This window comes from Ursus maritimus, unplaced genomic scaffold, assembly GCF_017311325.1.
Source record: "Ursus maritimus isolate PB19 unplaced genomic scaffold, ASM1731132v1 scaffold_20, whole genome shotgun sequence".
Lineage (NCBI taxonomy): Eukaryota > Metazoa > Chordata > Mammalia > Carnivora > Ursidae > Ursus > Ursus maritimus.
Genome location: NW_024424453.1, coordinates 21,760,470 through 21,787,009, shown reverse-complemented (window position 1 = coordinate 21,787,009; position 26,540 = coordinate 21,760,470). Strand labels below are relative to the sequence as shown.

Genomic DNA, 26,540 nt, shown 5'->3' with positions numbered 1-26,540 from the left:
TTCAGAGATAAACATTCCAAGCGTGTTGGCCAGGTTTCTTAAGCAAGCAGGTATGTGGGCAAGCTCGATCCTGAGATGAACCCAAGGTACATATGGGCTACCCTGAAATACCATTGTGTTTGAAAAAGAAAAAGAGAAGCCAAGGACCTTTTCCCCCTTTCATCTTTCCAAGCAAGCAGCCTGAAATATTTAACTGAGCCCATTGCATCACTCATGAATCTGATAATACTTGTTCTTACAATCAATATGCACACAACTACAAGTCTAGAGACCAAATGTTTACCTTTTCAAAGTAATATATTCAGGTAAGGCTGTTCAAGCCAACCTCCCTCTGTCTAATACACCCTGGCAGCTTTCTGATGTCAGCCTTTTGAACAGCTCGAATTCCAGTTGAAAAAGCAAACTTGCCTTGCCGTACAATGCCTTCGTGAATCTGAGAGTTTAAGTGCATTAGAGTCTGATAAATGCTGCTCTTCTCTACCCCTTTCGGACTGCATTTAGAAGAGAAATCAAGAGGATTTTCCTTTTCGTAGACACAGCCATGCTCTATAAAGGGCTTCTGTTTTGTAATGTTTTTGAGATCCGACGCGTGTGTTTTTAACACCTTGTCACGTGAGGAGGTCTGACGTAGTCACCCAACGTGACTACGAGAAAGTGTGCTGCAAAGATGTGTGCGGGATGGGGGAACGGGATCACTGAAGCAGTGTCCTTTGTCGGCACACTTTCTGCAGGGACTCGCAGCTTCCACTTCGATATGGGCCCCGCACTGCCCCAAAATGGACTGTGCCTTTGACTTTTGCAAGATTCCAGGTCAGTATCCTAATATAGTGTGTTCTTTTTTTAGTTGGGTTTTATTTCTGAGTTTCTTTTTATAGAAGAAGACGTGCAGTAGAGAGAAGCGAAAGTTGCTCTGTTGATTCAGTTTTGTTGTTTTGTACGTTAGTAATTGAGTCGCCAGCGTGCCGCAAGAGGGCGTTTGGCCTTTGCCTCAGATCAGAAGATTTAGAAAAATGGGCCTCCGACTGGCCCAGGAGAGTGGCCTTACTCAAGGTAGCGTTACTTCACTCTCTGTCGGGTCTTAAAGATTTACTAATAGAAGTACACCAAGTTTTATTAGCAAGCCTTATAAAGTTCTACATGGTAGATACGTTGTTGATTAATAACTTAAAGAGGTTTTCCAAGATTTGGGGGTTTTTTTTGGCACCGTGAGAGTTAAAGTTTATATGGAAACTCATTTTAAGCTTTTTGACTTCTGTGTATTTCAGTAAAGTTGCCTTGACTGATTGGGGAGGGAAGATTTAATTAAGCTGGAAATACAGGGAGTTAGTTGCTCAGATTATTGCTAAGAATTGTTTCCCTTTTTTCAAGTTCAGTCGCAGAACGAGTGGACCAGTGCCTAAAAGAGATCTCCAGGATCTAATGGGGAGGTAGCTAATTTGATAGATTAATGGTTAGAATCGTATGGGCACACAGAAGACTGTGACCAAGCTAACCTTTGAGATTTGGAAGGCAGGAATGCAAGCAGTGCTAGATTGTTCAAACAGAAGAGAGCGGAGGTCCTGCAAATCAAGGAACCGTTTTCACCTGAGTACAGGGAGTGTGGAGGGACTGTTGGACGCCTGGCTTTTCAGCCATGCTCAGACTCTAGAGACAGTAACCACTTCAAGCTTGGCAATTAAAGATAGCCATAGAATATGTATCTGTGAGACTGTGGGTGGGTATGTCTGTCTGAGTTTCTCCATCCCTTGGCCTCTCCTTCTTCTGGGGATTTCTGCTTTGTATTTTACCACATTTTCATCCACTGTGTCCCTAGTTCTTTTAAGCCTATATCTGATTTATTTTATTGAGTAAAATAATTTTTAAATAATTTCTTTAGCAATCATTTTGAACATTTTCTCATAGGTTAGATAACATTTCTCAAACTTGTAGGTCCCAGGACCCCCTTACACTCTTATAAGTCATTGAGGACCCAAAGAGCTTTTGTTTATCAGAGTTATAGATCCATCAATATTTTCCATATTCAGAATTTAAAAGGAGAACTTAAACAATTAATTCATGAAAAATGATAAACCCGGTTGCATGATAAAATAACATATTTTATTTTAAAAATAACTGTTTTCTAAGGCAAAAAAATGTAATGAGAAGAGTGGCAAATATGTAACATTTAGCTTGATAGAAAGACAGCTGATTTTCATACCAGCTTCTGAATTCAGTGGCAAGTATGTTGTTGTAGTTGAAGTATGTAAAGAAAACCTGGCCTCATACAAATAGGTAGTTGGAAAGGGGGGGAAACAAGTGAAAGGCGCACTTAGTTCATTTTCAAGTAAATGTTTGCCCAGATATCCACATCTGAATAACCATAGTTTGTCAGTTGTTTTTTCATGTAAAAATGGTGTTCCATGAAAAAAGTTGGCTAATTCATCTCACAACACAGAGAGTCACCCAGGTGCTTTTCCTTAAGGCGGTCGTCGTTTTTTCAGTATGCACTGCAAGTGTTTTGTGTGTGCCTCCTGTTTTATCACACAGAATAGTAAAAAGCTGTATATTCAGTAGTCAAGATTTAACAAAATTAATAATTTTTACTTTTTCATCTGGGTATTACTGGCTTGGTGTTCGCTACAGCATCAGCTCTTTTACCCATCATCGCTTTTGTACTGTTCATGCACGTGTTAGCATGGTGGGTGAAGAAAGGCAGATGACATCTTTGTGTTATTATGAAAATAGTTTTACCCTCACGAGCCTGACAAAAGGGTCTTGGGAGACTCAAGGTCCATTAAACACTTTGAGAACTGCCAGATGAGAAGGAAACTAGGAAAAAAAATGGACAGGAATTAATTTTTATTTTTCTAGTAGAAGAAGAGAGTTAATTTTGCTCTCTGTAGAGTAGAATCTGGGTCCATCTGGTTCTCATTTTTAAAGCTTTAAATCAGGAACTTTTCTAAGCACAATGTGTATTGAAGCCGTTTGCTGCTGAGGGTCTGAGGGGGCAGTTCCTCTTGCTCACCGTCAGCGTCATCGACAGTGTACTGTACCTTACAGGTGGCAGGAGAACAAAGTGAGTTAGATTGACCTTGCACTCAAGGAGCAAGTAGGGAAGGATATAAACATGAACAGATGCATAACACTACATGTTATAATAAAGGTAGGAGCCAAAATCTAGAAATTCCAGAGGACAGACGCTGCCCAGATGGGCTGTCACCTGAGATGAGTGAGTTTAAGGAATTGCCAAGCAGAGGAGCTAGAGGCTAGGGTAGAAGAAACTCAAGAGGAAGTAATTTTTCTCCTGGAACTTTTATACGGGTATAATTTACAAATCTTCCAAAATTAGGAAAAAGGTATCTGTGGGTAGGGAGTATGTGAGCTGTGCGTGTTAATGGGCGCGTTGGTGTGGGGGAGGGGAGGCTAGGCTGGAGAAGGGGGCTTCTGCTTTGTATCTTAATATACTGTTTTAATATTTTACCAGGAGCATAGACTTTTTTTTTAAAGGTTTATTTATTTGAGAGAATGAGAGAGAGAGCAAGAGCACAGGGAGGAAGGGTAGAGGGAGAGGGAGAAACCCAGACTCCGCACTGAGCACAGAGCCTGACTCGGGGCTCGATCTCACAACCCTGAGATTAGCACCTGAGCCAGAACCAAGAGTTGGACGTTTAACCGGCTGCACCACCAAAGTGCTCTGATCTTATTTTTTTTAAAGCTAGTTCATTATAAAAGCTGATGAAGAAAAGGTAATTTAATCGTCAAAAATGTCTTATTTAGGTTCCTATCTTTGCATTATATGTGTGTGTATTTATTAGGGAAGGTTGGAGTATAGCAGGAGACAAAAGCAGCACAAGATCCTAAATATATGAATTAACTAGAATTTCCCAACGGCATTTATATGAAGTATAATTATAAAGTATGTTTGTCATATATTTATAAAATTCTTAAAAGCATTTTACATACTTTCAAGTACATTTTATATAAATATACACATGTGTACTTACAACTATAATACAGAATTTTATGTTTATGTAGAGGTTTATATTTTGTTTATATATATACACATATGTGTACATATTTATACATATATATATAAACATATATATATAAAGGTAGAGGATGACCATTCGTCCTTATTTCCCCAGGTACTGAACCAATGTATACTTGTTTCTGTGGCATAGTTATTTGTTGCACCCTTTTCTCTCTCAAGTGCCCTGTTTTAGATGCTGAATTATATATTCACCCTGTATTTATTTATATATATTTTTATTTATTTATAAATAAATGTGTGACTATGTAAATATTTTTATATAGCATATGCTCATATAAAGTCACATGTTTATTTGTACATGCCTGTGAATATATGCATATGTATATTTGTGTATTTAGAAGGTATATGTTAAAGGCTATTTATACCTTAAATACAAACTCAGGAAAATAGTAACATAAGTCAGACGACCACCGTTACCTAGTTAGAAATTATTTTAAAAGAAATGTAGGGCCACCAAAATTTTTGCGTCTGCAACAATTTTATTAGCCTTTTTCATGCTTATCTATTCCATCTTGGTAATACTACTGAGAATAGTGGATTTTATTGCATAAAACTTGCTTCTTAGAAAACATTTTAGAAAGTTACATGTAAATTTAATCTCATCTTCCCATCTCATATTCGTTTTTCTGAGGTCTTTCCATTGGCAGGAACTCCTAAAGCTTTAGTATTAAGTTACTCTCTGTAAAGCAGTGTAGTAGAGGAGGTCACCTTAACTTTTTTAAGTCAAGAATACTATTTTTGCTGAGGATGACTCCCCCCCCCCCCAAACACACGAAAGCTCATTTATAAGTCTTAATTTTAATTTTGGGGATATCTTTAAAGTAAGTATGTCTGAAGATCTGTGGATCTAATGTTATTTCATGTAATGTTCTTATCAGTCGCAACAAAGGAAACCAGCTAAAGGGGCAGGGCTGGTCATGGGACAGAAGTCACGTGGTGGTAAGTGCCTGGGCCAGCAGCGTGTGAGTATAGCTGATCCTGATGAGGGGACACAGCTACTAGGTGCTCAGTCCTTCTTGCCAGACAGGCAACAGCCATTGTTGCCGCTCTTTTTATTGTTCAGGAAAGATATATTGATTTTTATGTTAAATCTTACTCTCTTCAACATGAACCCAGTTTTTCAAAAACATGGTTCCAAAGACCAGGTTGGTCAGACAAGACCTGCAGGAACCAGATTTGCCTGTGGTCCTCTGGTCTACAGACTTCAGACTCATTTCTCTATTGCTCTTTGGACATGTAGGATATGGCTTTTAGCTCTCGCAGCTTCTGAGATGTTCAGGTGCCTGGGGTTGGAAGGCAGTTCAGGTGGCAGGCGCTGGTAAGCTCGAAAGGTGGGTGCTAGAGTCTTAAAGACGTTAAGGTGCATCTTCAGCAACTTTCACTGTTTTTCCAGTCTGCACTTGCAGATTTTAAACTCTTACATTGACGCTTGGATTATAAACTTCTTGAGGGAATGAAACTCTGTGTGTCTTTCTGAGTGAAATTCTCTTTCGTCCCTTTTTTTACGTCTACAGAGCTAAATTCTACCCTCAAGATCCCGTAAATGGCGCTTCTTCCTAGAGAGCTTTGCCAAGCTACTCCCTGTGCCTTCCGTCGCCCCCACTCCCAAGCTGCTCCCCAGAACTCGCACTGTGTTCTCCTGACCTGCCTGCCTTCCTGCATGATCCCACACATGCATTGTGTGTCTTTGTTAGGCAGCATTTCATAAACACATCTTATCTCCCTTGCTGCACCACAAAACTTTGAAGGCAGAATTTTTATTTCTTTATGGCAGTGGGGTTTTATTGCAGCTACCCGGGGCCTGGTTCTAGCTCGTTGATAAAAACTACTTGGGGCACCTGGGTGGCTCAGCTGGATAAGTGTCTGACTCCTGATCTCAGCTCAGGTCTTGATCTTAGGGTCGCGAGGTTAAGCCCTGTGTTGGGCTCCATGCTGGGTGTGGAGCCTGCTTGAAAAAAAAAAAAAAAACCTACTTGAAAAGCCTCTGAGACAAGGTGGGAAAGTTGTGTCTTTTGAATTTGGTATCATATGAATATATTCTTTATTTACTAAATAAATATAAATATAAAAATGCATATGGATTCCAGAATCTAAACCAGAATTTCTGTGGGAGCAGGGGAGAGGGAAATCTATAAACCTGTACTATTTTAAAGCTTCCCAGGTGATTCTGATACATAGCCAGGGTTGGGAACTGCTATCCCAAAGCATAGAGTAGGTATTCAGGTAGTTTCTGTTCAAAGGAAGAATGAACTCTTGTCTGCCTATAACGTTTAGCCTGATGCCTTGTACTTAACAGTTATTCCATAAATGTTGGTAGAGGGAATGAAAGTCTCTTTTGAGTTCAGATACCACCCCCCATCCCACTTTCTTAGCTGGGGTGGGGCCATCTACGTGCCCCCACCTCTCACTCCGTCCGGGTGGATGGGCAACTTCACAGCTGGACCATGGATAGCCTAACTAGCAGCCAGCTGGCCCCTCCTCTGATCCTTTCAGCACACTGCAATGTGAGCGATTGGGTTTTTATTTGTTTGTTTGTTTGTTTCAACTCAAATCTGGTTATGACTTTCAGTGGTTTCCTCTTAGCTGCAATATAAAATTTACTGTTAGGAGTACTTTAGAACCTTTATGATGTGGTCTGATCCTTCCTTTCCTGGCCCATGTCATTCAGCAGAAAGGTACTGAGGCCTGCCGTGTGCCTGGCACTGCTGAAGACACTAGGGACAGAGCAGTATGCAAACCCTCTCCTACCATCACACAGACCCACTTCGCAGTCCCCTGAGTGCAGTGCGCCCTTTTATCATTTTGCGTTTTGCCCACGGTGTTCCTTCTGCTTAGAATGCCTTTCCCACACCCCTGTTTTACTTACTAATGTCAAGCCTTCCAGGGCCCTGTAAATAATAAGTTGGCACTTCATCCTTTAACACTTTGTACATACCTTACTAAAGGCCTACCATTATGGATTCCAATTATTAGTTGACAGCCCTCTTTGTTCTCCTAGACTCTGAGCTCCTTGAGGACAGAGACTTGTGTCACATGCTTCAGTATCTCCAGCTCTAAGCCCTGTGTCTGACCATGTTAGGCATTAACATATGTGCTGGGTAAAACTGACACAAGAATGAAGTTTTTATGTATGTGCCAAGAAGGCAAATTGAAGTGCTTACATAGTCACTATGATTTTAGGATTCCTGCCACACAATGGTAGATAGTCCCCCTTTTGAACAGTGTCATACTTGGATGTTCCAAAGTTAGGAGGATGTGTTCATGGCATATATAACGATACTTCCTATTATACGTGTTATTCTAACTGTGAGTATGATTAAGATATTCTTAAATGTTAACAGTTGGCCTTTTACTAACCATCGTAGCTGAACAATCTAAGCAAAGAATCATGCAATCCTACAGAAGTGAGTGGCGCTTACCATCTAACACCTCAGAGTATTAGCTTGGTGTGAAATACTGTATTCCCCAAGTGGAGGTGGGGCCTCATGGGAGTTTCAGAGTGCTGTGAACTGGAGTGTTTTGGAAGAAGCAGTAGTTTTGAGGTGGAAGGACAAAATAGATGTCAGCATGGAACTCAGCCAAGATGGAAACCACCTTTTAAAATCAGAGTATGTGTTTTGCCAGATCTGAGACTACCCAGTCAGCTGGATAAAGAATTGGAATAATGTATGGGCTTCAGAAAAGCCAAACAGAATGAGAATAAATGAGTCAGGAAAGAAAGTAGACTCTGCAGGGGCCCAGGGCAGAGACCCCAAGGAGGCAAAAGAAACATCAACAAGATATGCCATTGATCTGTAACCAGTGAAGGACAGAGTCCCACTGTCTGTTCAGGGAGCCCCCTCTCCTTCAGTGGTATAGAGGAAACCATTGATTCCCGTTCATTTAATTTCATTTTTATTCATAGACTTGATCCTTCACACTTCTAGGAAAGATTCAAGGATGATTACAATTAAATGCAAGGTAAACAAGAGTAGAAGAACTAACGTTAAATAAAGAAAATGAGACAGTAGTCACACCAGAAACCCAGGCTAACAATAGCTATAACAGGTGATGATGAGAGTTAGTTCTAAGCTTCCTTGTCTTGGTAATAGAAGAATTTGCTAGTAATAATGTACTTTTTCCTATGGCTAGATGAGATCAAAGAATTAATGGATCCTAAAGTATAAAGGATACTAGATAACATAATGGGCACAACTTATAATAGCTTTAGAAAAGGGCGAAAAGAAATTCATTACATGGCCATCTGGTCTTTCCACAACTGAACGGCATGAGTTAAACGTGGTACTCCAGTGCTAGGAAGACCTTGCCACTGGGAGCCAACAAGATATCTTCAAGCTCTGCTGCATTCTGGACATCGCTTGATAAGAGATAGTCAGTATGGCCTTTAGACCAGAGGGAGGTTTTTGGTTTTAACTGCAGGAGTGATCTGTTAGTATATAGTGAAATGAGTTTAGTGAGTTGCTGTTAACATTTTTTAAATGAAAGACAACGGAACAGGACAGAATACATTGCACATAGGAAGGTTAAGTTTTAATTTTTGTGTCTTAGATCCCCACATACCGTGTATTTCTTATATAATATTCAATCCCTCATTAAAATATTAGTTGGTAGGCTCTGGCCATCTCAGGCTTATGGTATAAAATATATAGAGAGAGAAGAACAAGAATTAGGCTCTGGGAAGAGCAGAGATAAGATCCTTGAACCAGAACAAGAGCCACTGTGCCTTTAAATTGTGCCGATTTAGGAACCTGTGACGAGACTCAGTATTTTTTTTTATTGAAATATAATTAACATACAGTATTATATTAGTTTCAGGTATATAATGATTCAACAGTGATGATAAGTATACACTCGAGCCCCTTTATCTAGTTCACCCCTCTTCCCACCCACCTCACCTCTGGTAACCGTCAGTTTGTTCTCAGTACTTCAGAGTCTGGGTTTTTTGTTTTGTTTTTTTTTTGTCTCTTTTTTTTCCCTTTGTTCACTCATTTTATTTCTTAAATTCCACATGTGAGTAAAATCATATGGTATTTGTTTTCTCTGACTTTTTTCACTTAGCATCATATCCTCTCGGTCCATTCATGTTGTTGGAATGGCAACATTCTTCTTTATGGCTAATATTCCTGTGTGTGGGTGTCTGTGTGTGTGTGTGTGTGTATCACATCTACTTTATCCCTTTGTCTGTCAGTGGACACGTGGACTGCTTCTGTATGTTAGCTATTGTAAATAACGCTGCCATAAACATAGGAGTGCATGTATCTTTCCACATTAGCGTTTTCATTTTCTGTGGTTAAATATCCAGTAGTGGAATTACTGATGCTGGAACAACTGGACAGCTACATGCGAAAGAATGAAGCTGGACCACTTTTTTTACACCACACACAAAAATAGACTCAAAATGGAATAAAGACCTAATTGTGAGACCTGAAGCCATAAAAATCCTAGAAGAGAGCACAGGCAGTAATTTCTTTGACATCAGCCATAGAAACATTTTTCTAGATATGTCTCAGGCAAGGGAAACAAAAGCAAAAATGAGCTATTGGGACTCACCAAAACAAAAGGCTTTCGCACAGCAAAGGAAACCATCAACAAAACCAAAAGGTAACTTACCAAATGGAAGAAGATATTTGCAAATGATGTCCAATAAGGGGTTAATATCCAAAATACATAAAAAATCTATACAACTCAACACCCAAAACCCACAAATAATCCAGTTAACAACAAATGGGCAGAGGACCTGAATAGACATTTTTCCAAAGAAGACATACAGATGGTCGACAGACTTAGGAAAATATGCTCAACATCAGTCATCATCAGGGAAATGCAAGTCAAAACCACAATGAGATACCACCTCACACCTGTTAAAATGGCTAAAATCAAAAAGATAAGAGATAACAAGTGTTGATGAAGGGTTGGAGAAGAGGGAGCCCTTGTGCACTGTTGGTGGGATGGAAAACAGTATGGAGATTCCTCAAGAAATTGAAAATAGAACTGTATGATCCAGCAATCTCACCTCTGGGTATATATTCCAAGGAACTGAAATCACGATCTTGTAGAGGTGTCTGCAAATCAAAACCACAGGGAGATAGCACTAAACTCAGAGGCATACTTGCCTGGGTTTGTGTGTTGTTTCTTTTTTGTGTGCCTTCAATACCTCACAGAGTTGTTTTTGAAAACCCTTAATCTACTTTGGCTCTCCTGAAAGAGAAATCAGAGAGAGAATGAAGGTAAGGGCCAGTAGTGCAGAGAGGCAGGGCACCCCTGCTGGTCAGACTTGGTCATGCAGACTGGGGCTTTCCGTCGGGAGACCTTGCAGAGCCACAAATTAGGAATACCTTCTCCAGTTCTTGCTTCTTCTCTGAGCAGGCAATACCTTTATATACAGGTACTGCTTACTTAGGGAAAGCTTTTTTTAAAAAAAATCATCTTCCTGCTTCATAAATGATGTTTGGATCAGATCATCAGGATTATCTGTGAAAATAGGAAGTTGTAGCAGGACCACAGCATTACTCAGCTCTAGGAGTTCAATGCAGCCTTGAGTGACGATGAGACCCTAAACATTTGCGGGGAGAAACCCTCCTCCTCCCAAATTTGGACGTGTATATATAGCGACAGCTTTGGAGAAAGAGTTCTGGGAGGATTTCCAACTATAACAACTATTAGCGATGGTATGAGAAACAGGCTGGGGTGAGATCAAGATTTAGCTTCTAATGTTGACTCCAAGTCTTGCAAGTAACAGCAGAGTGAGATAAAAACCTGTATTTTCATACCAAAAAAAAAAGTGTTTCAGAAGCATTGAAAATTGTCTAGAAATAAACTACTTGTTGGGGTGCCTGGCTGGCTCAGTCGGTAAAGTATGCAACTCTTGATCTTGGGGTTGTGAGTTCCACATTGTGCATAGAGCTTACTTAAAAAAAAAAAAACCCACAAGAAAGGAACTACTTGTGGAAGGGTCTCTGATCATCTCTCTCCTCTTGTTTCAGATGACAGTCATGTCCCTTTCCAGGGACCTCAAGGACGACTTGCACAGTGACACAGTGCTCTCCATCTTAAATGAGCAGCGCATTCGGGGTATTTTATGTGATGTCACTATTATTGTGGAAGATACCAAATTTAAAGCCCATAGCAATGTCCTAGCTGCTTCAAGCCTTTATTTCAAAAATATCTTTTGGAGCCATACGATCTGTATTTCCAGCCATGTCCTGGAACTGGATGATCTCAAAGCTGAAGTGTTTACAGAAATCCTTAATTATATCTACAGCTCCACAGTTGTCGTCAAGAGACAGGAAACAGTCACCGATCTTGCAGCTGCGGGAAAAAAGCTGGGAATATCCTTCCTGGAAGATCTTACTGATCGCAACTTCTCAAGTTCCCCCGGTCCCTATGTATTCTGCATTACCGAGAAGGGCGTGGTTAAAGAAGAAAAAAATGAGAAAAGGCACGAAGAACCTGCCGTCACCAATGGGCCAAGGATCACCAATGCATTTTCCATCATCGAGACAGAAAATAGTAATAACATGTTTTCTCCACTGGACTTGAGGGCAAGTTTCAAAAAGGTCTCCGACTCCATGAGAACCGCTAGCCTCTGCCTGGAGAGGACCGACGTGTGTCACGAGGCGGAGCCCGTCCGCACCCTAGCAGAGCACTCGTATGCCGTTTCTTCCGTGGCCGAGGCCTACAGAAATCAGCCTGTCCGTGAACATGACAGCAGTTCCCCTGGTAAGACAGGTAAAGAAAATTGTGAAGCTCTTGCAGCGAAACCGAAAACATGCCGAAAGCCAAAGACAGTCTCCATACCCCAGGATTCTGACTCAGCTACAGACAACATACCACCCCCTCCAGTAACTAGCTTAGAGGTTAATCAAGAAAGAAGTCCACAGCCGGCTGCAGTCCTGCCTCATTCAAAATCTCCCAACAATGAAGGAGATGTCCGTTTTTCCAAGGAAGATGAAAATAAATCCTCTGATGTTCCTGGGCCACCGGCTGCGGAGGTCCCACCTCTCATTTACAACTGTAGCTGTTGTTCCAAATCCTTTGACAGTAGCGCCTTGCTCGGTGCCCACATGCAGCTTCACAAGCCAACCCAGGAGCCATTGGTGTGCAAGTACTGCAATAAGCAGTTCAGCACTCTCAACAGACTGGATCGGCACGAGCAGATTTGCATGAGGTCCAGCCACATGCCTGTTCCTGGAGGAAACCAGCGCTTTTTAGAAAACTATCCTACCATTGGACAGAATGGCAGTTCATTCACCGGTCCAGAACCTTTGTTGTCTGAAAACAGGATTGGGGAATTTTCCAGTACCGGAAGCACCTTGCCAGATACAGACCACATGGTTAAATTTGTGAATGGGCAAATGCTCTACAGTTGTGTTGTATGCAAACGTAGTTATGTGACTTTGTCCAGCCTCCGAAGGCATGCAAATGTTCACTCCTGGAGAAGAACATACCCTTGCCATTACTGCAACAAAGTATTTGCGTTGGCCGAGTACAGGACAAGACATGAAATTTGGCACACAGGAGAAAGGCGCTATCAGTGCATTTTCTGCCTTGAAACTTTCATGACCTACTATATTCTCAAGAACCATCAGAAGTCTTTCCATGCCATAGATCATAGACTTTCCATCAGTAAAAAAACAGCAAATGGAGGCCTGAAGCCTAGCGTCTATCCATATAAACTTTACAGGCTACTGCCTATGAAATGCAAGAGGGCTCCTTATAAAAGCTACCGGAACTCTTCCTATGAAAACGCCCGAGAAAACAGTCAGATGAATGAGTCTGCATCCGGCCCCTATGTTATTCAGAATCCACACAGCTCTGAGCTACCGACATTGAATTTCCAGGACCGCGTAAACACTTTGACCAACAGCCCAGCCATCCCCATGGAAACATCTGTACGTCAGGAGGTACCCACTTCTGCCAACGTACAGAACGCAGAGGGGACCAAATGGGGAGAGGAAACGTTGAAAGTTGACCTCGACAATAACTTTTATTCCGCCGAGGTGTCTGTTTCTTCCACGGAAAACGCCGTCAGGTCTGACCTGCCGGGAGGGGATGTCCCTGTCTCCTCTTTGAGTAACAGCAGTGAGAAGGCAGCGTCCGTGATCAGCTACAGTGGCTCAGCACCCTCGGTCATCGTGCACAGTAGCCAGTTCTCATCGGTGATAATGCACAGCAACGCTGTTGCCGCCATGACCAGCAGCAGCCACAGAGCCCCTTCGGACCCGGCTGTCAGTCAGTCCCTGAAAGATGACAGCAGACTTGAGCCCGATAAAGTGAGCAGAGTTGTCAGCAGACCCAAGAGCATTAAGGAGAAAAAGAAAACTGTGCCGTGTAACAAGGCCGAAGTAGCAGAGGAGTCAAAGTACGTTGCTGATCCCGGAGGGTCGCTGAGCAAAACCACAAATATTAAAGAAACCAGTAAAATTGAAACCTACATCGCAAAGCCTGCTCTGCCTGGAACCTCCACAAATAGCAACGTCGCGCCCCTTTGCCAAATAACAGTGAAAATCGGAAACGAAGCCATCGTGAAAAGGCATATCCTGGGATCTAAGCTGTTCTATAAGAGAGGAAGGAGACCCAAGTACCAAATGGAGGAGGAGGCTTTGCCACAAGAGAGTGACCCAGAAACCAACAGAGACAGCCCGCTCGGGCTCTGCCAGTCCGAGTGTGTGGAGATGAACGAAATGTTCGATGACGCCAGCGACCAGGATTCCACTGACAAACCCTGGCGTCCTTACTACAACTACAAACCCAAAAAGAAATCGAGACAGCTGAGAAAAATGAGGAAGGTCAACTGGAAGAAAGAACACGAAAACAGGAGCCCAAGCAATAAGTGTAAATACCCGGCCGAACTGGACTGTGCCGTGGGGAAGGCTCCTCAGGAGAAGGCCTTCGAGGAAGAAGAAACCAAGGAGATGCCCAAGTTGCAGTGCGAACTCTGCGATGGAGACAAAGCCTCGGGAGCTGGAAATCCAGGAAGGCCCCACCGGCATCTCACTGCCAGGCCTTACGCCTGCGAGTTCTGTGCCAAGCAGTTCCAGAGCCCTTCCACCCTCAAGATGCACATGAGGTGCCACACCGGGGAGAAGCCATACCAGTGCAAGACCTGCGGGCGGTGCTTTTCGGTGCAAGGAAACTTACAGAAACACGAACGCATCCACCTGGGCGTGAAGGAGTTTATCTGTCAGTATTGCAACAAGGCGTTCACGCTCAACGAGACCCTCAAGATCCACGAGAGGATCCACACGGGCGAAAAGCGTTACCACTGTCAGTTCTGCTTTCAGAGCTTTTTGTACCTTTCCACAAAAAGGAATCATGAGCAGAGGCACATTTGGGAGCACGATGGGAAGGGCTATGCCTGCTTCCAGTGCCCCAAAATTTGCAAAACAGCTGCTGCCCTTGGAATGCACCAGAAGAAACATTTATTCAAAAGTCCAAGTCAGCGGGAGAAAGTAGAAGGTGACATGTGTCAGGACAACTCAAACCCCCTGGAGAACCCACATGTCAATGACTCAGAAGACAATGACCAAAAGGATAACGTACAAACCATTGTTGAAAATGTCCTTTGAGTGGTGATACTTAGAAAAATCTTCAAAAATATGAGTTGGTGGGTTTGTTCTTTTGGGTTTTTTTTTTCTTTTTTTAGTTAGCTGTTTTTCTTCTGTTGTTTTTTGTTTTTTTAAGTTGAGTTTTGTTCACACAACAGTCATGAAGGAGTGAAATGTAAAAAAGAAAATCTCATTTGTGAAAATTCCAGAAAAAGGATCCTAATATCTACTTTCGGTTTTAGCATTAACTTCATGCAAAGTGCACAAAAATGAAATAGCCGAATCCTCCGGTATCCCAAGTATCTTGTGGAAGTTATGAAGTTCTTAGCTGTGGTATTTCTGCCAGTGGGGGAAAAAAAAAGAGTCTAATGTTAGCTTAATTTAAAACTTTCTAGTAAGTGCTGGTAGGAACTGGCTGCTGAGCTGTCTTTAGTCACTGGAGAAAACGAGGGTCAAATATCATGAAAACATCATCTTCATAAATACGTTAGAAGGAAATGAGCTATGACAGTCATTTTTCCCATCCAGCTTTTGTGCTATTAAAAATTGTTTAAATTAGTGGATATATATAAAATATTTAATATAGCTGAAAATATGTGTGAAATTGAGTAACCTAAGTAGGACATTCATTATCTAGAACTACTTTTCTGCAACACAAACCTTGTAAAATACATATATAAATCACTATGACTTTTAACTGTCCATGTCCCCTGTAGAGAATTACAGTGACGAGCAATAGATCTGCAAATAATGAGGACTGATGGAAAAATCAGTAGAAAGCATCTTGAATCTGATTTAAGAGCATATTGTATGCTTTTAGATGGAATGCTGTTCCCTTGAAGTTATGGCTGAGCTATTACTAGAACTGGTCTACTCCAGTCACAGAAAACATAGGTCATGCCTTATTTATCTGTGGGGGAGCACCCTTCCAGAACTTTTCTGTGATTACCTGTGCTGTATATTACTTTGCAGTGGCCCCCACCTCAGAAAATAAAGAAGGGTCAGATTCTTCTGAATCTCCCTGCGGTCTACCATCCATCACAAGGCCAGGGATGTGGAGGTCTATTTCAGACAGACTTAAATCAGTCTCAAGGGGTTAAGTAAAACCTGACACTTCCCATTTCACTGAAGGAGTGTCCAGGAAACTTAGTGCAAAGCATGCGTATGATGGCGAATTCCCAGGCACTGGAAAGTGACAGAAAGCCTAATCCCTATAATCGTTAGCCTCCTTGGAGATTATGCAGCCCACAAGCGTACACTAGTATAAAACAAAAGGGCATCAGAAAGACCACTCCCTCCTTGCCTCAAATAGTGGCTTTGCTTTTTGGGGGTGGGGTGAGGAGATAGAATGTGGAGTGATAAGATTCCATCACTTACTTATATGACTCAGATACATATCCCCAAAGCCAGATGCCTTGTCTTCATGTTTGCAGACATCTAGCTCCCTTGCTAAAAACCCACTTAAGTTTTTTCATGTTCTTTTATGCTTCCCCACCCCATCAGCATTGCCCTCAAAGTCCGGTTGCCCTGTAGGCTATTCCATCATGTGGACTAGGTTCTGGGAAGCTGGAACTCATCATTCTTAACGTTTAAACTGCCAGGATAGGAGGGAGAGAGAAAACATTCCTACCCTTTGATCACCAGTGTGAGCTGAATCCGGAACTTGGTTTAAGGGTGACGGACAGCCATTCACGTTCATGGGATTTGATAGATGGAAGCCCAAGGTTATCCAAGGTTGCAAGGTCACCATTATGAAGAAGTAGTTCAAAGGACTCCAGTTCCTCTCTCCAAGTATTGTGATATCTCCATGAAGAAGACTTAATGTGGATTTGGGTGGGCAAGAAAGCGTTTAAACACCCAGAGAAGGACATGATCAGAGCTGACCTTTTTATACAGTAGTATTTTGCTGTTAAGTAACCCCAGTACTGCATCTGCATTTATCTTTTGTTCATCTACTTTCACTTACATACAGTATTATGTAATAGAGGAAAATGGGAAAATGCAAGCAAATTCAACCTTATTTTATACATTGTATATATGTATACCTGCACTGTTCATTTGGGTTTTGTTAAGAGATTGTCACAAAGGGCTTATGAAAATCATTTCTGAATTGATAATTAGAATATTGAATAGGCAATTCTGTGATCTACTAATTTGTTTTCTCTCAATTAGGATTATTAATCTAAGAGAATTACTGTGTATTTCAGTCATTTTGATTTGGGGTAACTCTAAATATAAAATTATTACATGTAGTGATGTCTCCCAGCCCTTACGTGTGGAAATTTTTTAAGTGGACTTGTATGCTGATAATTCTAGACCAAAGTAAATATGGCAGAATATTTATACATGAAAAAATAATTTTGCAAATATTTTCTATAATTGTATTATTCGTTTAAAATGTTGATAGCTTGTGTTAGTTTCAGGGAGGGGTGTATATTTTGATAAAAAAATACTTGACTTTGTAATTCTGTATATTCTATACAATTTATAGCAGAGCCGTTTTAAGACAGCTTTGTCACATTTTTTTGTTAATTGTGAAGACTTTATCATGAGTGATGTTTAAGTATGCATTGAATACATAACGACCAACTAGAATTAAAGTAGGTGTAAACAGTGAACATACTGTATGCTGTACAAGATATATTGTAATTTGTCGTTTTAGCATCTGTATTTTGGTTAGAAGATATTATTAAATGCAGATGTTAAGGGTTGGAAAAGTCTAATTTTATTTTTAGAAATAATGAATACAAATTTGGTTTTGCTTGATTAAAATAGCTTATTCCTATGTTAAGTCTCTTAAATGTTTTAATGTTCATTCTTTGTGCAGCCAAGCAGCAGTTTCCTCTTTGTGAGTCACAGCATTGTTTCACATATCATTCACTGAATATATTTCTGTTTCCTTACTTGTTTACATCCCATGATACCTGCTTAAATGCTTAGGACCCAAATGGAATATACATTTAAAAAAAAAAAAAAAAGAATAAGAGAGATGGCAGTCTTCTTATCATTTAGTGCTGTGGATAGGCCTGACCTTGTCGTGAGGAATCCGAGAGCCCTGGAAGTGTTTTCTGCTCCAGTCATCCCCGGGAAACAAATCACACTTAGTACCAGGTGTTTGGCACCATTCTTCCCATGGGCCGTTTCATTCAGGTCTTTCCCAGCAACCCTGGGAAGTCGACTTCACTATCCACATTTTATAGTGACTTTGAGAAGATCCCACAGCCAGACAGAGCCAGGATTCCAACAGGGCTTCCTGACTTCAGAGCCCACGTTTCTGTGTCTTCTCAACACCTTAGAGTAAAATACTTCATGTAAACCAAACGGAGAGTGGGGAGAAGAGGCAGGAGGAATGCACGCAGCTCTAGGCTGGCAGCTGTTCCAGGGATGGCTCTCAGGAGGCTGCTCTGGCCTCTGCTCTCCTGGCGCACCCTTGCTGTATGTACTCACACCTCAGCACTTGCGCCATTTGGCTTCCTCTTCGATGTTGGGATTTTGCTCTATAAAATCATTTAAAAAAAATCTGTGCACTTCTTTTCAAGAATGTGGAGTAAAATTATAATTTAATGCTACTATAAGCTAGTAATTTCTCACACAAAGAAAAAAATGTGTTCCATCACCACAGACTATATTCCTCACCTTAACTCACTATCGTCAAACGCACGCAGTTAGTGACAGTAGATGATGTGAAAGGGAGTGCCGGTGGCTCACGCCACACCATCCATCACCAACACAGGGAAATTAACTCAGATTTCCAGTCCTCCTCATGGCTGGCCAGTAGCGTTAATTTTGTGTTTGAAGGGTAAACCAAATCCATACCAAAAATTTGATAATTGCTGTCTGTTGAAATTAACGTCATTTGATCTAACAAAACAACAGATTCATTATTGAAAGGATTTGTAACAATTGAGAAAGTAACTGGATTAAAGGCATCAAAACTAATCATGCAAGGCGATCCTATTTGTACATGTTGTATTAATTACTTTGGGTCTTTTTATTCCTGTTGCTCACCTTCCTCTTTTCTCATTACCTAGCAATTGATTTGGTTCCACGCCCTCTCTCTGCATCAGGTACTCTTTGCAGAGGCAGTTTCCTCCATATGTGAGAACTCTTCACCCTCTTCTTCATCAAATCCTGGTGAGCTATTAATCTACCTTGTGGAGAGAGGAAGCCCCCCTCCCCACACTCCTTCCCCAGTATGCACCCCTTTATGCTGGTTATTCAAGTAAAGTGGTCAGTGAACAGGCACATTGGCTTGGTGTGCAATTTTTTAAAATGAAACTCTCCAAATTTAGACAACTAATAGAAAACTGTTTATAACAGAAGTATGATTACATTTTTAAGGATTTTTTAAATTACTATTTCATTCTTGACATCTAAGACCTCGATTATATTTAGAATCTTTTGCTGAGGGGAGCCCAGGTGGCTCAGCTGGTTAAGCGTCTGACTTCAGCTTAGGTCATGATCTCAGGGTCCTGGGATCAAGCGCCACGTCATCCTCGTCCACGTCATCAGGGCTCCCCGCTCAGCAGGCAGTCTCCTTCTTCCTCTGCCTCTGCCACGCCCCCTGCTTGTGCTCGCTCTTGCTCTCTCTCAAATAAATAAAAAAAAATGTTTTGCTGAGAAGTCAAGAGCACTTTTTTCCCCAATGATTTTAAAAGCTATGACTTGTATTTAATTATAGGGGTAAGGATGTTATTCCTGTTATAGGAAACTTTGGTATACAGAGATGTAAAAGATGTAACCATGCTAATTTATGTAGAATTTTCATTCATTGAGTCAAAACATGTTTAATTTTGAGTCTCAATTGTTGTGGTCAGGGCTAGAGAGATATAAGAGATAGCCTGCGCCTTCAAGGAGCTGGATCCGGGGAAGGAGACTGATGAGGCAAGGCATTTTGATTACAAAACAAAACCTTGAGCTCCTGGGAGCTCAGAAGCAGATTGGACTGTGTTGGGTTATGAGAGAGATGGCTAGGAGCTAGGGCTGAGGGAGCCTGGGCTTCTCCAGTGTGGGCAGGCCCAGGTAGGAGTGGCTGAAACAAAGGAGCGTGTGTGAGGGCAGATTGCTATGCAAACCTGGGGTTTGGGCGGTGAGCCGGGAGAGGCACACAGAGGATACATCACCAGGGCCTCATGGGCCTTGCCAGAGACTTTGTGCTTCTGACACTGACACATGATGGGGGAGCAGAGCAGCTAGGAGGGAAGGTCAGAGCCAGGTCCCAGAAGCAACGTGAGAGGCCATGGGAGGGCTTCAACAGACAGGAAATGATCTAATGCATTTAAAGGATGACACTCACTGCAGTGCAGTGAAGAGACTCTCTTTGTTTCCCCCCTTGTAATATATTTCTGAAGAAATAATGTTGTTTGTCCTGAAGAGTTTCTCACAGCCTGAGAATTAGCAGGACAGCTTCCTAAGTTGGCTTATGTTCTTCCATCAGGAGCCATACTGGATGTACTTTGAAGGTAGATCTGATGGGATTTGCGGGTGTTTTTCGTCCCAGGAGGTGAGAAAAACAGAGGCGTCAAAGATGACTCCAAGTCTTGGGCCGGAGCGGTTGGAAGGTCGGAGTCCCCGGCAGAAGACTAGATACGTGCACCAGCAGTTTGGAAGAGGGGCCGACTGCAGGTATGAAGCTGAAAGGCATGTTTCATTCCTTCAAAACATACCTGAGTTAGGTGCTAGGAATACAAGAGCAGGCGAAACAGATTGTCCCTGGAGCTTATGATCTAGTGGGGAACACAAAAAGCCAAGCGATTAACACTTGCACAAGTGCTACAAAAAAGAGGTGCTAGTCGGGAAGTTCCTTGAGGAAGTACCTTTTGAGGGAGGTCTGAACAAGGAATCAGAGTTGAAAGAGGAGCGAGTTTCTGGGTAGAGGGAACAGCCTGCACAAAAATCTGCTTCTAGAGGGAACACAGTGCGTTGGAAGCCAGTGGTGGCCAGCGTACAAGAGAGATGGGTCTGAGATGAGACTGGAGGCCAAAAGCCAGACCCTGCAGGGTCCCCAGGTCCTGCTAAGGATTGGGATCTTCTACTGAGAGCAAAGAGAGCCATTGAATTGCTGAGCAGAAGAAGTATTTTAATCAGTTTTGCACTGTGAAAAGTCACTGCGGCTGAAATGTAGAGAACGACGTGGAGGACAGCAGTGGCTGGAAGTAGAGCGGGTAGGAAGCTGCTGCAGTGGTCCAGGCTGCAGAGGCCAGTAGCGCGGATTATGTATTGGCCATGAAGATGAGAGAAGAGGGCAGGGAACGAGAGATATTTAGGAGATAAAATCCGCAGCACTGGACGTTGGATGGATATGGGGAAGTGAAGACTAGGCAGGGGCCAAGGTTTACCTTTCGGTTTCAGATTTGTCGAAACTATGGGAATGTAAGATGTCTCCTATGAAGCTTATATAGCAAAAGACAGAATCCCGGAGAACACAAATATTGGAAAGATGAATTAGTAAAAGCCTGGCATGGAGAAGAGACCAGAGAAGTAGGAAGAAAACTGGGGGAGCAGCAGCTAGAGGGCCATAGATGGAGATCCTCTCAGGAAGGAGAGAGAATGGTCAGTGGTGTCAAGTGAAGGTAAAGTCGAGTAAAGAAAATCTGGAAAGTGCCCTTTTGCCCCCAGAAGCTAGAAGGTCACTGGCAGTGATGTGCTGTTAAATGGTTAACAATCATCACCTTGGAGAGAGGGAAAGCCGGATTCCTAGTGCTAGTTATATCTGTTGCGTAAAGACTCCCGCCATGGATGATTTTAAGCTACCAACGTGATGTCACTGAACGTGGAGTTGGGAAGAGATACATCCAGTCGGCTCACGAGAGCTGGTGTGAGCCTGCTCTGGTGGCTCACCTGGGTTATCTTGGCAAGGGTAGTTTCGGTGTACTGGTGCCGGTGGAAGCTGGGCATCAGATGCAGGAGTGGGTGGGGGGACAGTGAGCGAGGATTCTGGCTTCAAGAAGCTTAGCTATGAAGGGGGCACCTGGGTGGCTCACAGTCAGTTAAGAATCTGACTTGGGCTCTGGTGATGGTCTCGGGGTCCTGGGGTTGGCCCTGAGTCGAGCTCCCCTCTCAGCAGGGAGTCTGCTTGTCCCTCTCCTTCCCGGTCTGCCCCTTCCCCTCCTTGTGCTCTCTCTGTCTCTCTCTCTCTCAAATAAATTTAAAAAAAAAAAGAAGCAGCAGCTTAGCCATGAAGGAGAGAAGAAAGAGAAAGGTAGCTGTAAGTGGAACCTAAGGCTTGGAGACCTGGATTGCACCATATGGGGTAGAAGAAAGGATGAGGGGGCAAGGGGGTTGAGGGTATTGGCAAAACACTTGGTTGTAGCCAAGAACTGTAAAGCCTGGGTTTAATGTAAGGAAATACAGGACTTCGGTGTCTGACAGACACAAATGGAGGAGGCCTTCAAAGCTCTTTCACAGCTACTTTCCTATCTATCCCTCACCATCGTCCTGTTATGGTGGCAGTGATTACTGTCTTCATCTGAAAGCTGTGGACACAGAGTGTAGAGAAGCCAAAGGGCTCAGAGACGACCAACACCGGTCAGTTTTCAGGACATGGTTTTTACCACCACCCACTGACTCCACATTGACTAAGGGATATTCTGGAAGGTTGGGGTCTGGGACAATGACAACTGCTGGGCTTTCCTCAGAATGAGTGTTTATGAGCGTGAGACTCTAATACCCTCAGAATGCCCTCTGTCAGTCCTTGTTTTGGTCAGCGTGTCCTTCTGTGGCAGTTAGTATAGGCAGACCTCATGTTATCACGCTTCACTTGATTGCGCTTTGCGGATACTGCATTCTTTTTTTACAAAGTGAAGGTTTGGGGCAGCCCTGCATTAAACAAATCTGTTGGTATCTCTGTGGCACATTCTGGTAATTCTTGCAGTATTTTCAACTTCTTCATTATTGTATTTGTTATGGTACTCTGTGATCATTGATTATAACTCACTGAAAGCTCATTAGCATGTTTTTGGCAATGAAGTATTTTTTAAGGAAGTTATGTACGTTGGTTTTTTAGACATAACGCTATTGCACACTTAGTAGACTACTGTCTGGTGTAAACATACTTTTACACACACTGAAAAACCAAATAATTCATTTGCCTTGTTTTATTGTGATATTCACTCTACAGTTGTGGTGTGGAACCAAACCCGCGATACCTCCAAGGGGTGCCTGTATTACCAGGCACTGTTCTAGGCATCTAATGAATATTAACTCATTTAATCTTCATATCAGTGCTGTGAGATAGACGTTGATATGATCATCCCCATCAACATTTAATGTGGTTATCTTTTGCTGTACAGTGCCACAAAACTTAGTGGCTTAAAACAGCCATGTACCGGTATTATTATCTCACATGGTTTTGGGGGTTGACTAGGATCAGCTGAACAGGCCTCTCACACACGTGTAGGCAGATGGTAGCCGGGTGGTGTCATCTAAAGCCTTGACCACACCGGGCATCCAGGGAGCCCCAGCCCAGCTTAGATTCCGGGGTGGAGGAATGGACTACACTTCTCAATGGGGAAGTAGCAGGCACATCCAGGGAGGGAAGGGATAGATGGCAGGCATCTTTAGGGACAAGCTGTCCTACAAGAGATAATCCCCAATGAGAAAACCCAGGCACAGAGAAGTTAGATGACTTACCCAAGGTCATACAGATGCACTGTGGAGAAGCAGAGTTCATCCCAGGCAGTTGAGTTCCAGAGTCTGCTAAGAGAGGCAGGAGGGACTGAAGCCCAGTGGCACAGCACATCCTCTCATTGCCAAGCTGTGGTGGTTAGGAGCACAGCATTATTCACAGTAGAACCAGAGAGTTCCTGGAGTGAGCTGTGAAGGAGTTGGGAGAGAGGAAGAAATTCTAAAAATACTGTAAATGGAAATAAATGAGGAGGGTACAAATTGAGTCAAATTTCAAGGACTATCTAAACAAGGCTCCTTCTATGTTGGGGGTGAAAATAAGGTCTTGTGTGGCCTAAGACAAATGGAAGACTTTATACTTTTGTTTACCTTTACCCAATCAGGAGAGAATAGAAATAGAAATGTGGGGGCAAGGGTTGTGGGTTTTTTTTCATATAAGTAATCAAAATCTGAAACTTTTAGCCAGCTGGTCCAAAGGGTCAAATATGGGGAGAGCCTATGACTGGGACCAAGGAGTTAGAATCCGAGGTGTAGACTGGCCTCAGAAAGGATCTTCAGGCTCCTTCTGTGCCCCGTGTTGTATCATATCATAGCCCTGAAAGCCTGGGTCCTCACTTACTTTGACGCGTCACGGCCCTGCTAACGGAGAACATCTTCCGTTAGGAAGGACATCTAAAGGAAATGACATCTCTAATTCAAAAAGTTTACTCACTTCACAGGAGCAATGGGGTTTTGCCACAGAGAAGCTGACTCACCTCCGAGTGGCCAGTTTCTCTCCCAAAATCTGACAACCGGAGATACAGCGTAGCTTAGGCGCTGTTAATTTCTAGCTTCTCGGTTTTACTGGGCTAAAAGGCCAGGTCCCACCCATTGACTGGAACGTGCTCCCTATGCGGGTAAATGTGGTTAGTGGAGAGAGCAGCAGGCCATTTCCCAGGTCAGACCCCATCATTTCTGACGTTTCTCTTCCTAAAGAGAAATTCAGGGCCGCTATTTTCGTCATCATGATGGGAACCCGCCTCCTCTGCTATTGACCATGTTGACTGTGGCGACATTCCAGCCACTGGGAACTCCTCACCATCCCATAGCACGCTCATACCTAAGCAAGAAGGCCCCACCCTGGCCCCCCTCCAGAGGAACACCCCATCCCACCCCAGGGCTGAGTCTGCAGGGCCAACAGTGAGGTGCCCACCCAGAGGCTGTGCCACTCTGGAAACTCAGGACCTGAGAATTCTCTGCCCGCTTGCAGGGTCTGCTCAGGCCTCTTCCCTCGGCCACTCCCCTCGGTCCCAGGGACGGGCAAGGAGCAGGTGTTTGCAGGGGACATGGAGAGTTTGTGATCCATGTGTGCGTGCCTGAGGCCCCCACCAGCAGGGGCGGGAGCAGGATGGGGAGTAAGAAGGAATGGGGGGAGGACCCGGGCCCAGCTCTTCTTGTGCTCTCTCCCTCCAGTCTGGAACACCCGAGACCAAGACCGGGAATTCTAAATCCAAACCTGGCCTCCCAGATTGTTATGAAGGTGTGTTTACCAAAGAAAGAGAATAGAGCATATCTAATTAAGAGCTATTCACCTGATTTCTAACTTTTAATGTTTATTCATTTTTTTAAATAATTGTTATTATGTTATGTCAGTCACCATACAGTATATCCTTAGTTTTTTATGTAATGTTCCATGATTCATTAGTTGCGTATAACACCCAGTGCACCATGCAATACGTGCCCTCCTTACTACCCATCACCAGCCTATCCCAGTCCCCCACCCCCTTCCCCTCTGAAGCCCTCAGTTTGTTTTCCAGAGTCCACAGTTTCTCATGGTTCATTCCCCCTTCTGTTTAATGTTTAGACATATGATCTACTACTGTTGACCCTTGAACAACACTTTAGAAGTGGTTCCACCTATATGCAGATTTTTAAAAATAAATACAGTACAGTACTGTGAACATATTTTCTCTTTCTTACGGTTTTCTTAACAGTTTCCTAACTTACTTTATTATAAGAATACTGTGTGTAATACATACAGAACATATGTGTTAATCGACTGTTTCTGTCATTGGTCAGGCTTCTGGTCAACAGTAGGCTATTTGTGGCTAAGTTTCTGGGGAGTCAAAAGTTATACACAGATTTTTATCTGTCCAGGAGTCAGCACCCCAAATCCCCACATTGTTCAAGGGTCAACTGCATAGGCCTCCATTTGAATACTTGCCTTTGACCCTGTAAAAGTTTGGGTGCTGTCACCACTCCCCAGATTATCTGCCTTTTCATTACACTATGTCAGAGTACCAGTTCCTGGCAGTATTGAAATGTCCATCCCTGACCCCCCTCCGCCCACTCCACCCCCATCCACAGACATGATCCTGTCTCAGTGTGTAGTTCCAAAGCCCCTTCTAAAGCTTCTTGCTAGAGAAGTTTTGTGAGACAGACCCTTAGACTTCGGCTTGCCTTTGCCTCAGCCCCCCCACAGCTCTCTGGCAATAGCCTTTTTCAATGCCTCATCTGCGCTCCGACAGCAGGCTCCTCCAAGCAGAGGCCAGATCTTACTGATTTAGCTGCGCTCCCAGCATCGGCACAGCAGTCCCAAACACGAGTCATCTTCTGAGTAGTAATTTCCCCATTCCAGGGTGACGAACCATCACGGTGTGTCTGGGAAGGAGGGTTTTCCCAAGATGTGGGACTTCCAGTGCTTAAACCAGGTCAGCCTTGGGGAAACCAGGATGACTGGTCGCCCTGTTGGGGAAGAGGTTCTCCAGAACGGGAAGGGGCATCAGCAGCTATAACAGAAGGAGAACTAAGTGGCCAGTTCTAGTTTGAAACAACTAATGGGATTGTCAGCTTTCTACCGCCTCCTCCTGAGAAGTGAGGAAACATCTAGACCACACAGGAAGCTGGCTAGGTTGTGCAAATCTGGACTGAGAGAATGGAGGGGACAACCATGGAGCCCAGTCTCCAGAGTCCTACTAAAAGGCTTTAATTATTTCACAGAAACTCCCTCTACTCTCATTTCTCTGAAGAACGTCCTGGGGAGCTCAGCTGCCCCATGCAGCTCCCAGCTGCCCACACAAGGCATTTGCCCTAGGAAGCGTTCATAGAGTCCACCTTGAGAATAAGTAATGGTCTGTCCGAGCCTTCCTCACCATCCCCACTGTGTCCCGCTAAGTGTGGTGGACAACTCTGGGTTTTCCTGNTGAGTCCTTTTCTATTTTGATGGTGAAAGCATTTGAATTTCTTTTAGAAATCTCCTCTCCCTCTCTTTCTTCAGCCCCACCTTCAGACCAGATGGATCAGGTTGGGGGTGGCTGGTGGGTGGGAAACACATGACCTGGGCTAGTCTAATGTATTTC

At 43.1% G+C, this 26,540-nt stretch overlaps 1 protein-coding gene across 10 annotated transcripts in view; it reads left to right on the top strand.

Annotated features, from left to right (window-relative positions):
• The window catches only part of ZBTB38 (zinc finger and BTB domain containing 38), an 87,156-nt gene that overhangs the window by 59,049 nt on the left and 1,567 nt on the right, over window positions 1-26,540 (top strand). For 5 of the 10 annotated variants that reach the window (XM_008707848.2, XM_040636736.1, XM_040636740.1 and 2 more), the window contains one exon: window positions 11,014-18,516. In XM_008707848.2, the coding sequence (XP_008706070.1) occupies window positions 11,014-14,598 (3,585 nt within the window). In that variant the 3' untranslated portion in view covers window positions 14,599-18,516. Of the gene's footprint in view, window positions 1-731; window positions 811-11,013; window positions 18,517-20,077; window positions 20,203-26,540 lie in introns of those variants that run through there. The other 5 variants (XM_040636738.1, XM_040636737.1, XM_040636742.1 and 2 more) reach the window with 2 other exon arrangements.